We start from the raw sequence: 15,924 nt of genomic DNA, 5'->3' as shown, positions 1-15,924 counted from the left end.
TCAATGCATTTTTCTTTCTGCTTGTATCATTTTAGAACTTTCCTTTCACTTTCTCCTTTTCTCAGTAGAACAGTTGTATATTGGAGGAATTCCAATGGAGGAATTCTAATTCATACCTACTCCCTGAGTTCAAAATCTGTGTATAGAATGATGATTTTAACAAAGGGATTGAAGATAAATAGTTTTTTTTTTTTTTAAGATTTTGTTTATTTGACAGAGATCACAAGTAGGCAGGCAAAGAGAGAGGGAGAAGCAGGCTCCCCATTGAGCAGAGAGCCCGATGTGGGGCTCCATCCCTAGGATCCCGAGATCGTGACCTGAACCGAAGGCAGAGGCCTAACCCATCGAGCCACCCAGGTGCCCCTTAAATAAATCTTAATAAAGGACATTTAGATAAAGGCAAAATATCTTGATCTTATTTGTAAGTAAGAACAGATGGTCAAATCTGAACAAATTCAGATTTGGCTGGGTTGAAAGCCCTGAGTTCAGAGCTAAATAGTTAGGTTACAGTGCTTCTTTCCATTAAAAAGAAAGGGTGATTTAAATAGCTTGGCATCTGTCTTTTGATGGAATTCTTTTGAAATAACTTCTGAGTCTGCTGCATAATATTCTGGCAAAGAGCATGGACTTTGGAGGCCTACAGACTTGTCCTTAAATTCTAGGTCTATTAAACTAGATCCAAGCCTAGCTTTCCTCATCAATTAAAAAAATTAAAAATAAAAGAATGAAAACAGATCCTTTTTCAGAAGGATTAAATGCGGTAACACTCAGAAAGTGCTTATTAGCACAGTCCCTGGACCTGTGGCAAATCTTCAAATATTAACTGTTCTTTTTTATTCAGAATTTAGAGAATTAGGAGAATTTAAAATTTATTGATTGCCATTGAAGATTTCTCAGGGTAAATCTTCACTAACACGCAGTTTAGAGGTTGTAGAAAACTGATAACTTTCAATTCATAATGTTCTATTACTGAGATCCTGAGAACAGTCACTTCCTGAATAAAGCTTAAATTACCATTTATCTTTGTTTTGCCAACTTTTGGTTTCCAGAGTTTTAACTGACTGTCAGCCATACTTTTTCTAAATAAGTAAAATGTAACAACATAAAATTAGTTTCTATCTGGCTAGAGCAGAGCAGATGGCAGAACCAAAGGCAAATTAGACCAAAAGGAAAGCAAATATGGGGGAATAACATAAGAAAACCTATAAACAATAGAAGAACACTGAAGCCAAAGATGAAAATTAGATCCTAAGAAGTTTTTTTTGCTTTGTTACAGACACTCCTTGATATTGATACCATTTAAGTGTGTTAGTATCCAATGACAAAGCTAAAACAATGTAGTAATGAGTTTGATGCCTTTTATTCAAGGGAAAATAATCCATGAATTAGGCAGTACAGTGCCTCCCAAGCTGCAGAGCGCGCTTCCTGAAGGATTTTGGGCAAGTGCCAGTTTTACAGAATGCTGGAAGAGGCAGGAGGGAAACAGGTCATGACTGGTTAGCAGGTCCTTTTTTCTAGGGTAAGGTGAGCTAGCTAGGTTGAGTTGGAGGACTGTGATTGGTGTGTGTGCGGTTTCCTTGACAGGTGTCTCAGGTGTAAGTGCACGCCGACTTGGGTTCAGTTTCCTCACAGCCTGGCCACTGGGGCAGCCTCCATTTTGTGAGTGCCAAAATACAAATCAACTATCATTAATAAATAGTAAGGGCTTCATCATGAATGGTAACAATTTAGAATGAAAACACTAATGTGTATGTGTTACCTCCTTGTTTCATCAGCTATACTATGCAATGTAGAAGCAAGAGGTGTTTGACATCCACGAAACAAGATGGCAGTTTTAACCCTCCTAGTATGTATTTGAAAGAAAGCTATCTTAGGGTAAAAACTTTACAGGTAGAACTTTAACACGATATCATTGCATGCTAATATTGAAGCTATGATCTCCTGCTAAGATACTAAGTGTGTTATTTGTGCTTGGGCTTGCTGTATGAACTGACTTGCATCCCCCTCTGTGAAGCACCTGGTGCCTGGAGCACACTCGGTTCGTGCATCTCATGGCTATTCTGTAGTTTGTCCATGTGTGTAAGCTGCCCAAGGGTCATCTGGGCTTCTGTCTAAACTCACTGATTCCAGTTGTACTTGTTTATTTTATTGTGAAATTTAAATATGTAAACTGATAAAATGTGACTGAATGAGTTGTTTCTATGAAAACCTAAATTGGCGGCTTTGGAAATACCTGATAGAGGTGAGTTGTCTAATTAGGTGTAGATCAGAAAACTGTAAGCACTTGTCAGCAAAGTCAGAAAAATGTGCAAGTTTACACACAGTGTATGAGTGTATCTTCAGTTCTCACTCCCGTGGGAAATCTTAGGTGATGCATTAAAGGTGAGGCATGGTATGGAAGAAAGACATCAGGGAACTTGCATCACCAGATTCCTATTCAAAGAAAAAGTCTTGGACATATATCAAATAATTGGTGAATTAAAGTATATGTCTCTTTTAAGTTACAATGCTTCAAGTTTTTTTGTATCACTTCTTATGAATCCATTCCTTAACTAACACCAGTTTCCTTATTTAACACTGTTCATTTTTAAGATTTTTAACCTTAAATTATTCTTTTAAAGTCTGAAAACTTTTTTGCCTCTGCATTAAACAGATTAACCGTTTTCTGCATGCGGCTGCTTATGTACATGTGTAATGATAAGCTGTTATGATATCTTTGCAAATAAATTTAATAAAGAGAAAGAAGTATTCATATCACTTAGAAAATGGAATGGGCTAGCACTTACATATTTATTTCAAATACCTAAAGTGTAAGAAATGTTTTCTGTATGAAATGCTGGAGAGAAGACATACACCCAGTAACAATTACTAGTATCTACATTGACAGCCGTAGAACTCTTGTCAAGTTTTGGAAGTTGCCTTGAGTAAACCACTTCTCTTTTGGGAAGAAAAGCACTTGTTTCCTTTCTAAGAGCTTATATAAACTGATGGTTCCCCCCATTACTCCCTTTTAAAAAGGAAAAAACAAAGGAAGGAAAAGTCAGCATTAAGTAGTTACTTTGGAATTATGTAGCTTTGGCTTTCCATATAGGCTTATTTTTTTTTTTTTCATTTTGATTTTGCTTGTTGGTAAAAACAAACGAAAAACTGATAGAGTGCTTTCCTATAGCATATAAATGAAATAAACTATTCACATTAGTATTTATTTTCGACTGGATTAAATGATTTTACAAAAGAACTTTTGAACAGCTTTCTCTCAAAGGTTCAAATATTTAAAAGATCCATCAATACCAAGTTTTATTTACATGTAGTTACCCATCTTCTTTAGTTCATGTTTATAGTTCTTTGAGGAAACCCTTCCATTCACAGTGAGGTCTTAGCTAGTTTCAAGGAAAATCTCAGATGTTTCATTATTGTGCATCTTTTTTTTGTTTTTTTTACACAATTCAGGAACTTTGCACAAGCTCACAGTAGACACACAGATTATTTACTACCTTAGAGTGGATCTACTTCCCAGTACTTACTGGACTCTACAGTAATTTTATTAATAATAAATCTACCACCAATAAATGTCCCATTTGTAATATACAATATTCACAATATATAATATTAATAATGTCAAATCTATTAACAGGTTGGGTAGCAGTACTCAAAACACTTTAGTCTCAAGACCCCATTACACCCAAATTATTGAGGAATCCAAAGAGCTTTTGTTCATGTGGCTTATATCTTGATATTCATCATACTGAAAGTGTTCAGTCTTTGAAGTATCACTTCCCATGTAATCTGGAAAACTGGACTTGTGCCCTCCTGAGAGAATGAGAGAGGAAAAGTCTTAGTGTGATTATGAATATATTTGGGCAGACCCCTTGGGACACCACTTCTCTGAGGCACACTTCGTTGATGGACTGGGGGTGTTCATACTCCACTGAGTGGATGGGTATCCTTAACAAGATCTGTCAAATCACTTCTTGAGTTCTGTCTTGGCAACTCCCCACCATACACACTCCCAGGGCCCCTTACCTTCCTGCAGGTGCATACCAATTTTTTTCCTTTTTGATCTATGAACATAAAGTCAAAAACACATCTCAGCAGATTCATTACAAGGGGTCTATTGATTCATTAGATCCGCCTTCTTTCTGCCCTGTCACTCTGCTCCAGCCACACTGGCTTTTTGTCCCCCCACAAACCCAAGATGCATTGCTACCTTCAAGTCCTTCTGTTCCCTGCCTGTATTGGGTATTTGCTCTCTTCTCTGCTGCAAGAACTTTCAGATAGTAAGTCCCGCATCGCCATATCAGAAGTAGTTACTCTGTTATACTATTGTCTTACCTCCCATTTTCTTCCTAGAACTTATCTAAACTTTTCTGTGTATGGTCTTTGTTCTGTAAAGCGTGACATTCACAAGGTTAAGGGACTTAGTCTTCTTTAGAGCCCTAAACCCTGCCCAGCACAGAAAGTGCTCACGAGCTATTGGCCTATGAGTCATTCACAGCTTCTTAGATTGAGGAAGGCGCCAAGTCGCCATCACTGCTGTCCTGGTGGCCTTCATTGCCTGGGAACCGGGAAGTCAGCCTCTGATCTGGGGATGCACAGAGTAGGAGAAAGTTGGTGCTGTTAATTACTGCTTGGAAAAACGCTATGTGACATTCATTTTCCTTATCAAGGAGCAAGCTGACTGCTTGCTAGTATCCCCACTGCCCTTCAGTAATCTCTCTAACTGCTTTGGAGAACTGCCTCCTTTCCTCCCTGCCTCCTCCCTCCCTTCCTCCCCTCTTTCCTTCTAATTCTAATTTATTTATTTATTTATTTAAAAGATTTTATTTATTTACTTGAGAGAGAGAGAGCATTAACAAGGAGAAGGTCAGAGAGAGAAGCAGACTCCCCATGGAGCTGGGAGCCCGATGCGGGACTCCGGGATCATGACCTGAGCTGAAAGCAGTCGTCCCACCAACTGAGCCACCCAGGCGTCCCTTCAATTCTAATTTAAACTGGGTTTTCTCTGGGTCAGATAAGGGGTGGGAATCCAGTGATTTATCTGAGATCATTCAGACTGCGGGAAGGGACCTGGGAGATGATTCAATCCCAGTTTACAGATGAAGGAACGGGGGGCGCCTGGGTGGCTCAGTGGGTTAGGCCGCTGCCTTCGGCTCAGGTCATGATCTCGGGGTCCTGGGATCAAGTCCCGCATCGGGCTCTCTGCTCAGCAGGGAGCCTGCTTCCCTCTCTCTCTCTCTCTCTCTCTGCCTGCCTCTCCGTCTACTTGTGATCTCTGTCTGTCAAATAAATAAATAAAATCTTTAAAAAAAAAAAAAAAAAAAAACGGGCTGGAAGGCTCTGATTTTTCTAAGATCCCAGAGAGTGAGACCACTAGGACTTCAAGCCCAGAGTTTCTCATTCCCACTTCAAAGCCAAACACTTCTAAATCTGGGCCCAAACCTTTCACATAGTTCACTTAGTTGACTGACCAAACAATTAAATTCAGCTGTTCATTTTCTTACTTGTAAAAGGAGAAATATTCTCACACAGATTTGTTGGAGAATGAAATGGAGAGGCCCAGTACATGGCATCTTGAAGCCCGCGACTTCTCAGGCTTTTTCTCTTCCCTCCTGTGGTCCTGGCTGCCCACAAGTGGAAGATCCTGTTCTTCTCCTAATTCGGTTACTGTCTCTTTCCTTCTTTGCATCCAGCTGTAGATCTTCTTCAAAGCCTCTTTAGCTTCCACTTGACCAAAAATTGCCCCCCCCAAGTGAAACATTAAACATTACATTGTTAAAAATTAGTCTGATTTTTAGAGATGGATGTTTCCGTGTTATGGAAGCATATATATCGCTTTTCACTTCAGAAATGTAAACACTTCTTTCGGTGAGACTAACCCCTCTACCATTTAGAAGAGGTTGGGTCATGCAATGATCATTATTAGTGGCCCAGGAGGGATGGTTTCAACTGTAGACAAAGTGGTAAGGATTTTATCGACTGACTCTGAGCCTACCCAGTTTAAAGGGGTTCCAAAGTGAATAATTACAAAATAAAACAAAGATAAGAATATTTTTGGAATTATCCAAAATGACAGCAGAGGGAGCTATTGAGGTTTGATTACACTTTCCCATTGCCCTGGTTGAGGTTTTTTTGTTTTTCTTTAAACTATAATATTTTGACTTAAGGCTTTCTCATCTCAATAGAAATATGCAAGAAAACTTTTATCATATCGAAGGATGTATATGCAGTTTGGGGGATTGCAAAAAAATGAAGCTTTTTTATTTCTATCGCTCGCCCCCTCTTTCAATTCCTTTACCATCCCTAGAATTTCTATAAAAGTGGTTGAGCTATAAAATAATGATGATTTTATGGTGGCAGTTTTAGAAACGAGTCTGCTTACTATGAATCTGGGTCGTCAAGGTCAGCTGATCTGAAGGTCGTTGTCCCACACGGTGATTTTGTCTGATTTCCTGGGACCTCTGTTGGGTTTCAAAAGTCTTTCCAGGGATTGCTTGTATGATCCCTATCGCTCTGCCTGGCTTCAGTTATATGGGATGGCATAGGAGACGTGGAAGGGTTAAAATTTACAGCACTGTATGAAAAACTCTCATTAGAATGGAGGACCTTTACACCTGGGACTAGGGTCGCTTTGTGCGTTCACGCATGTGTGTAGTATGTGGTGGATGGGGATGAAATGGGTGGGCAAAAAGTTTGCTTCAGGCTTTCTCACAATCTTCTTTAGGTCACATCTGTGTTTATGATCTACTTCTGCTTTTGATGCTTTGGCTTTCCGACACGACCGACTGTCCTGGTGCCTCCTAAGTGGATCCTCAGCCTCAGTGTACCCCCCCACTCCAAGCCCATAATCTTTGAATTCTTCTTCTAGGATTTTCTCCCTTTGGGCATGAAATATGTGGGGATGTAGGGATGCTCCTTGTAGTATTATTTGTGATAGCAAATAATTAAGAAATGGAAACAAGTCCATTTGTCTCAAAAATAAACTGTGGAATTCCTTACAACGAAGCAGTCTACAGCCTCAAATGCTTATGTGGAGAGACGTTGGTGTATTTTAAATTAAAAAACTCATGTCTCATATGATTTGAGTGATCTGTACCATGAATTTTAAAATCGAACACATAATTGAAATAGAAGACTTACATAGAATTTTTACACATAATTTAAATGTAAAGCAATTGTTTGAGGGATTTTATAGATAAAGTTCCAGAAATACATGCAAGACATTCATAACAATGGCTAATTCTGAACTATGGTGCTGGACTTGCTGGGTATGAGGGCAGAAAGAGGAGAGATCTTGCTCTTTGTCTTACATCTTTAGATATACAGAGCTTAGAGCTTATAATTAATAAAATAATTTATATTTAAATAAATAAATCTATTATCTTCCAAGATCGAATCCCAGCATCAGTGTTACCCTGAAACCTTTTGTAACTCCTTGGTCTGATTTTAGACAGTGTTCCAGTAGTCCTCTTCTCTCCTTGGGACTGCTTTATGGGGTAGAACTTTAATGTCAGGCATATCTGGGACAAAATGATGTTATATTGGGCAAGATATTGAACCTCCTTTAGCCTGAGTTTCTTCACTGGAAGACTGGGAACATTGACACCATATTGCAAGATAGTTATCGGGGCAGGTAAACTTATGCAAGAGCATGACGACAGGGAGATGGAGATGGTCGACAAGAGGTAATAGGTGTTTTTTGTTTTTAAGATTTTATTTATTTATTTATTTGTCAGAGAGAGAGAGAGAAAGAGCACAAGCAGGCAGAATGGCAGGCAGAGGCAGAGAGAGAAGCAGGCTCCCCACTGAGCAAGGAGCCTGATGTGGGACTCGACCCCTGAACCCTGGGATGACCTGAGCCAAAGGCAGCGGCTTAACCAACTGAGCCACCCAGCTGTCCCAACAGGTGTTTTTTCTGAGGATGAAGGTTGTTTTCCCTATTCTTATAGCCTGATACTTTGTTGAAGAAATGCAGTAATGCGTTATACACTAGGTTTTTCTTCTGTGGTATGACATCATTCTCTAGACCTTTGTATCAAATTGTACCTGAATTATGTCTCATTCACTTCAAGCTGTACTCTCAGCTAGCAGTTTGGATGAAAAGTCTTGATTATGACTTCATACCAAAGGCTGACATGTTTCCAGTGGTCCTCTAATGACTACCCTAGAAGGTAAGTCTAATGATGACCCCAACGCACCATATTAGGACAAACACAGTTACAGAAAATTCACAGTGAAGTCTTGGCACTCTCAAACCAACTGCATAGGTAGTTTCTATACTGCTGATGGGATGAGTTTTTATCTGTGCCTGAGGACATCAATAGCCTGCATCAGAGATAGTGGGTGGTTTATAATTTTAACAGTGTTCCTCGCTCTTATGAGCTCCCCCTTTTTAAAGTCTCTTCTCCCATATTGCTTTCTCTTGTATTTTATTCTGAAATCATAAGCAGTACTTGTCCCGTAGCAGTCTTGGCAACACAAAATTTTGAATGAATGAATTAATCCATGATTTGTGCCCAACTGTGATAATATTCCCAGGCACCTAATTTTATGTCATTTTGTTTAATGAGGTATAATCAAACATTTTCTTCTGCTTCTTGAGAAGCATGTAGATATGGCAAAAACCTGATCAACTTGATTGTTCCATAAAGATATAAATGCTACTGGCAGAGTTCACTTGTTTAGAAGGTGCTTCTGGAAGTTGGTACTGCATTAATGTGAGAAGGTGATACATCCAGGTGAGCAAAATGCAAGTCAGAAATAAACCCTATAAAAATTCAGTGCAGCCTGTCTCCTTCCAACAACAAAAGCTGGAAGTGTTCTTGGTTTTAACTTTCCGTCTCTTTTGACACTTTGTTTTTTTATCAGCAGCGAGAGATGTGTTAGTTTGTCCTCTTTTTTCCTTTTTAATTTGATGAAGTGTTTTAATTTTTTCCTTTGTGACTACTTCCACTGCTTCCGTGTTTTGAAATTCCACCCCTATTTCAACATTAGATATGTATCTATTTTAAACTTTCCTAATATTTTTATTCTTTTATATTTATTTGTTTAGAACTTTCTTTTCTTTCTTTCTTTCTTTCTTTTTTTTTGGTCTTCTGTTTTTAATCTCTGCTTTAAACCTCCCCCTCCCCCAACCAAGAATAAATTAAAGATCTATTCTTCTTGATAGCTAAGATTGTAATCCCAGGAAATGAGTCAATGAAAAATATGTCCTCATCAAATAGCAGTAGCAAAAGCTGTTCTTAATGAAATGCATGGTTCTACCAAGAGTCTAGAGCTGAACAAAGAAGTTAGATGATTATCACAGATGACCACAGCTAGAACCTTTACCACCAAGTCAGTATGCCAAGTTATATGTATACCTGGGAGGAAATACTTCTTAAAATATGTCTCCAACAATCCTAAATAAGTTATTAAAGTCATAACAAATGGCCACAGTTTCTTTATCATGCCTCTGATTGGGAGGTAGACTTTATGTCTCCTAAAGATCTTCCCTACCCTGTGACTACTTAACCAACAAAAGACACGGTTAAGAGACACTTACCTAAGTGGGTGTAAGCCTTAACAAGGTCTAGAAGCTTCTGGTTTTACATTTTTGGGAGCCCTGATTGGCCATATAAAAAATCTGGCTGCCCTATTGGAGAGACCACATGACACTACATGAAGAGAAAGATGGGTCCATGCCAATGTCTGAGGGAAGCTTCAAAAGATTCAGTCTCATCCCCTTCTGATTATAACCTCATGAGAGAGCTATCACAAAATTTGCAACATATGGGGTTGGCTTTGGCTTTGGGGTGGGTAGAAGCTAGGAGGGACTCAAGGAGACTATAAGTGAGGCCTGGAAGGATGGAGTAGAAATTGTCATTGAAGGTTGGAGAAAAGATGACCTGTGTTACCCATAACCAAAAGCTTGGCAGAAAGTTGATAGAATGGAAAGTAGCAAATATATCTGACGGATCTACGGCCAGAGATTTGTGCTCTATAGCCGCCCAGCAACTTTGCAAGGACGGCATCGATATCCCTATTACCAAGGTGAGGAAATTCAAACTAGAGGAGATCTTTTCCCAATATCACACAGCTGGTAAATCACAGAGTCATACTTTTAACACAGTTTGGCTAAGGGATTGCCATGCTATCAGTGGTTTTCTTTCAGCTATATATGAAAAAGTATCCATAGATAGAGATGAACTGGAGAAGAAATTATTGAATTTTTGAGCAGAATCTAAAGGAGACATTTCCAGCAGAGACTCTTAGAGACTTGGCAGGTGTGTCAAGTTGATGAGAAAACAGCAAGTGTTCTGTTGTTAGAGGGTGACTGGCAGCACCTAGGCTGTCTCACATGTAACCCAATGCCTCGAGCCATTATGTAAGCTATTCACTTGGGACAGAATCATGCTCTATAGAAAGTCTTTGGATTTCTGTTTCAATGGTTATAACATCGCCAACCCATGGAGAATTTTTCCAGCATGATAAAAAGTTGCAAGCAATACCATGGAATAAGCTATCCAAAGCGTGAGGGTGTAGCTTCTTCAAACTGCTTAGAACAATGGAAAAAATGGCAAGCCCCAAAATGAGTTCCATACCCAGAAAATGACTGAGGAGTTCTTAAAATCTGACCTTCAAAGTGGGGAACTCTATGAATTTTGTTGTTGGTACCTGGAGGCCCTGTGCAGGAGACTGTAATGATTGCCCAGAATAGATACCTTCCTGTCCCCCCGAAATAAGCGATGTCTCCGCAGTCTGAAACAAAACGAAGAATGGGAATAAAAACGATACCCCTTCAAAGGAACCCAGCAACAAGGCCATTTTGATATAGATTAACAGGAGTTTCCCAAAGAAGAGATGGATTGAGTGAGCACTACCAGAGATGTCCTCTGGTAGCTGGAGGTTGATCACCATAGAGGAATCTAGTTCTAAAGAGGCACTTTCTGTTTTAACTGGGTGGAATGCTGCCTCTTGGATCCCACCGTCCCCAGTTGATTATAAACCAGATTTCTCCAGTGCTCACTCCATCCATCTCTTCTTGGGAAACCCCTGTTAATCTATATCAGGGAGCTTTCTAACCTTACATTCTTATGTCCAGATTTACAGCCTGTAAGGAAAAGACAGATTAAGGTGGGACCAAAAAGGAACTGGACCTAGAAGAAACTCTCTGACCCTAGAAAGAACTAAAGATCTTACACTCCATTGAGGGTACAATGGCATGGGTTGGAAGGGTTGGGGGCGCAAACTTTTAAGGTTTTTTTTGGCTACCATTGTTCACATGATTATCTTATCAAGCTTTTTGGTTTTTTTTAATGGAAACAATCCCGCAGCATTTACTGTCCTCTGGTAATAACATAAAGGTAATCAAAACAATATGAACAAATGTTTTAGAACTACACTTCCAACAAAGGACATCTAAAAACAAACAAACTACATGGCCTTCTCAAGAACTTCTCACTTCATTGATCATTTCTAGTTGGAGACAATTTGGAGCCGGATAATATTATCTCCTTCTGGCATGATCCGACCCAGTTGTTTTCTTGACATTGTTTTAGAATGAACCTCTTCTGCATCATCTAATACAAGGTTCATGTACTCACCAAAACCAGTGATACAGCCCTCTATTTGCATGTTCATTTGCTCGTAAAGCCACACCTGAATCTGAGATTTATTTTGTAAGTATCTGAAGATGAGGTTGATGAGCTGTACCATCACGTTCTGTACTTTTTGGCCCTGGCCAGTGTATGCCATGGTGGAAGCTAACCTTTTACCAGGTTCTTTGGAGTAGTGAGAGCCACATATTCAATTGACCAGATTTGAAAAAAGGAGTGAAATGTGGAAGAGAACTGTAGTCATCTGGATTGGGTTGCTGAAATCACTGTTAAGCACTGCTGTTGTTGTTTTCATGGAAAATGTATTCTCCGTATTGATGCTAGAAAGATGGACATCACATAAGTTTACATAATTTAATTACAAAATGGCAACCCCTCAATCCTGAGGTATTCTATTGATTTAGGAGCAAGTTACTGAAAAGCTGGATCATACAAAGGCATGAATGCCAGGAGGCAGGGTTTGTTGGAGGCCTTCTTAGAGTTAGCAAACCACAGACCCCATAAAGAACAGGTGGCAATGACCTTAGAGCATATACTAACTCACACGAGAGCACAGGAGTTAATTTTGATAAAACACAGAAAACAGCCAAATTCTTGGGAGCAATGTGCTATGAGGCTCAAATTGTGACTTCTGAGACAGTAAAGAAAAGGTTATCTACCCTCTGGCCCCCACTACCAAAATGGAGTCCAGTTCCTTATTTGACTATTTGGGTTGGAGACAATGTTGCCTTGATTAGGCATTTTGTTCATCCCAATAGATAAGACAACATGAAAATATGCTAAATTTAGCTGGAGATTTGAGCAGCAGCAGAAAAAGAAGCAGAATAATAGGCTGTTTCAGCAGCCCTACTCTTGGGGCTCATGGACCCCAGGATGTCCTTGCAGTAGAGGTACCAGTACTGACAATAATGCTGATTTGAGCCTTTGGCAAAGAGCAGTTGGTTTTCTGAGGGTTGAGACAAATGAAAAGCTAATGGTCCTACTGGGGGGTGGCAGCAACTGGCTAGACCAAAGACGATTTTGGAGCACTGAATGTGATAAGGTCAGGTCAGCACAATGGCCTAACTTGAAGGCACCCTTTGTTGCTATAGACAATACTCTTACGGGCCAGGTGTGTTTTATTTTTATTGACTCTTGAGCCATGAACAGCAGCATAACTATCTGGGTACCTGAGTGATAACTGACTGGGTATATCAAAGACATATCTCTATGAGGCTGTGGGCTCTGGAAAGCCTTTGGTGAAGCCAGATAGGACATTCTTGTATCTCATATGAACATTCTTTGGAAAAGTCCATACTGAGATAAGATTCAGTGAAACGATGTGGCTGATCAGGCCTACACAGCCTAGGCAGGCAGCATCAGTAACTGAATATGTCCTTACATGCTAATTATATTATCACTGCCATCTTGGGGCACTGTTTTTACTGACTGACTTGTATTTTGGTTATAGGTTGCATTTTCCTGCTACTTGGCATATCTGGCATGATTTCAATTGGCATTGTAATCTTGAGTGGTTGAGTTCCTGGATTTTGTTGTCTTCTTTAAAAAAATAGTTGAATTTTGTTTTAACACGTTGAAGATGTTACTTAGAGTTTAGCTTGATTTTTGGAGGCTTGTTATTAAGTTTTCTCAGGGCACATCAAGAGTAAGCATTAATGCGGTGCCTGGGTGGCTTGGTGGGTTAAGCCTCAGGTCATGATCTCAGGGTCCTGGTATCGAGCCCCGCATCAGGCTCCCTGCTCAGTGGGGACCCTGCTTCTCCCTCTCTCCCTGCCTGCCTCTCTGTCTAGTTGAGATCTCTCTCTGTCTCTCTCAAATAAACAAATAAAATATTAAAAAAAACAACAACCCAATATCCCAACAAATTTGGAGGGATTGAAATCATATAGCTAAAAAAAGTCTGGAAAAAAATCTCCAAGTATTTAGAAAATAAATATTATTCTTCTAATGAACTGTGGGCCAAAGATAACATGTAAAAGAAAGTTAGAAAACACTTTGAACTGATGCTATGGAAAATAAAATCTATTAAAATTTATGGAATGCAACTGGAAGAGTGCTTTAGAGGAAAATCTATAGTTTGAAATGTTTATATTAAAAAAGAAGATAACTTTAAAGTGAATTATCTGAACTTCCACCTTAAGAAAGTAGAAAAAGAAACAAATAAATGTAGAGTAAAAAAAAAGGAAGGAAATAATAACAGGAAGAATAAAAATTAATGAAATAGATAACAACAGTTGAGAAAATCAAAGAACCTGAGAGATGGTTGTTCATAAAATAAATAAAATTAATAAACATCTAGCTAAACTAATCAAGAAATAAAGAGATGATGCCAAAATAACCCAAACCAGAAAAAAAGAGGAGTTATCACAACAGATTTTACAGATATTCAGTAGGTAAGAAAGATACATTAATGTCTTAATGCTCATAAATTTGAAAATGTGGGTGGTAGGGGTAGCTTATTTGAAGGAAAAAATATGAAAAATGAATTAAGAAAAAATGCTTTAAATTATGAATCTAATTTATTTTACAAATACATGAAAGGACCCATATTTATAAAATAAATTTGATTCATAATTTAAAAGCATTCACACACAGAAAAACTAAGTCTTATGATTTTACTGGTGAATTCTGTCAACGTTTACAGTAAAACACACACACAGAAAACATACCAACCCTACTCAAGCTCCTGTCAGCAAATTGGGAAGGAGGGACTATTTCCTGATTTATGTATGAGGCCATCATAAATAAATAAATAAATAAATAAATAAATATTATATAGGTCTTGAACTAGTGAGGTTGATCTAAACAATGTAAGATTTGATAACATTCAGTAGTTGATTAATATAAATTGCCATATGGAGGAAAATCACATAATACTCTCAAAACATACATAAAAAGCACTGGACAAAATCCAACACACACTGATTAATAAAAACTGTTTTCAAACTTAGAACTTTGTTTACTTCCTGAAAAGATATCTAAGATAAACTTTATCAAATATAGATAATGGTAGAAGACTAAAAACTTTCACACTAAAATTGGGAGCAAGGTGAGTCTACCTGCTCTCATCCCTTGTTTTCAAGATTGTGCTTGACTCTTAACTGATGCAGTAATTCAAAAACAACATATAGAAGCCTTCTAGGCTGAAAAAGAAAAGGCAAAATTCTGGGGCACCTGGGTGACTCAGTTGGTTAAGCGTCTGTTTTTGGCTCAGGTCATGATCCCAAGGTCCTGGGATCATGCCCCATGTTAGACTCCCTGCTGTGTTGACAGCTTGCTTCTCCCTCTTCATCTGCAGCTCCCTCTGCTTCTCCCCCTGCTTTTGCTCTGTCAAGTACACAAAATCTTAAAAAAAAAAAATAAGAAAAAGAAAAATTCTCTTTATTTGCAGATGACACGAATATCTATACAGAAAATTCTAAAGAGCTTATAGAAAAAAGTACCAAAACTAGTTAGAGTATTCACAAGTTTACAGGACAAAATTTCATTATAAATAGAAAATCAATTGTATTTTTATATTCCAGTCATAGCATCCAAAATCATAAATTGCTTCAGGAAAAATCTATCTGATAAAATATGTGAAAGATTTGTATGTTGAAAGTTATAAAACTTTTCCTTTTTCAAAATTTATTTGAGAGAGTGCGATAGGGAGCAGCGGGGGAGGAGGGAGGATCTGAGGAGGGGGGAGAGGGAGGGGGAGGGGGAGGGGAAATGACACTGTGCAAAGAAAAGCTGCCAAATAAGCACAGGAAAAGATGCTTAACATCATTAGTCATGGGAAATAAAAAGTTAAAATCATAATAAGATACCTATCTATACTGAGTAGCATGGCTGAATTTAAAAAGATTGACAACAACAATAACAACAAAAAAGATTGACTAGACCAAGTATTGATGAGGATGTAAAACCACGGGAACTCTCATACATTATTGAGGGAATGCAGAATGGTAAAATCAGTTTAGAAAATAGTTTGGCCATTCATGAAAGTTAATCACAAATTTAGCATACATCTCTGCAATCTCATATATACACCCACCCGAGAGAAATGAAAACCTCTATCTGTATATCCGCCAAATGACCTCTATGCAAATATTTATAGCAGCTCTCTTAATAATTGTCAAAAATCAACCCACCTGCCCATCAGCTAGAATAGATACAACCTATGTCATGAGATGTTCAGCAATAAAAAGAACAACCTATGATATATGCCATATCATGGATAGATCTCGAAAGCATTATGCTAAATGGAAAAAACCCAAATACCAAAAGGCTATATACTGAAGATTTCATTTCATATGACATTCTGAAAAAGGCAAAACTTTAGGGACAG

At 38.5% G+C, this 15,924-nt stretch overlaps 1 protein-coding gene across 1 annotated transcript; it reads right to left on the bottom strand.

Annotated features, from left to right (window-relative positions):
• Positions 1-11,454: 11,454 nt before the first annotated feature.
• On the bottom strand, positions 11,455-11,733 carry LOC101685870 (small nuclear ribonucleoprotein E-like). The gene has a single exon (XM_045075807.1). The coding sequence runs from the start codon at positions 11,731-11,733 to the stop codon at positions 11,455-11,457; it is 279 nt and encodes a 92-aa protein (XP_044931742.1).
• Positions 11,734-15,924: the final 4,191 nt, after the last annotated feature.

Source organism: Mustela putorius, unplaced genomic scaffold (genome assembly GCF_011764305.1).
Source record: "Mustela putorius furo isolate JIRA1106 unplaced genomic scaffold, ASM1176430v1.1 tig00000151_pilon_pilon_pilon, whole genome shotgun sequence".
NCBI lineage: Eukaryota > Metazoa > Chordata > Mammalia > Carnivora > Mustelidae > Mustela > Mustela putorius.
This window is presented reverse-complemented; position numbering and strand designations above follow the sequence as displayed.

What these genes read in the sequence shown, in the direction of transcription:
- LOC101685870 (XM_045075807.1), bottom strand. Translation starts at nt 11,733, where the DNA reads ATGGCATACACTGGCCAGGGCCAAAAAGTACAGAACGTGATGGTACAG.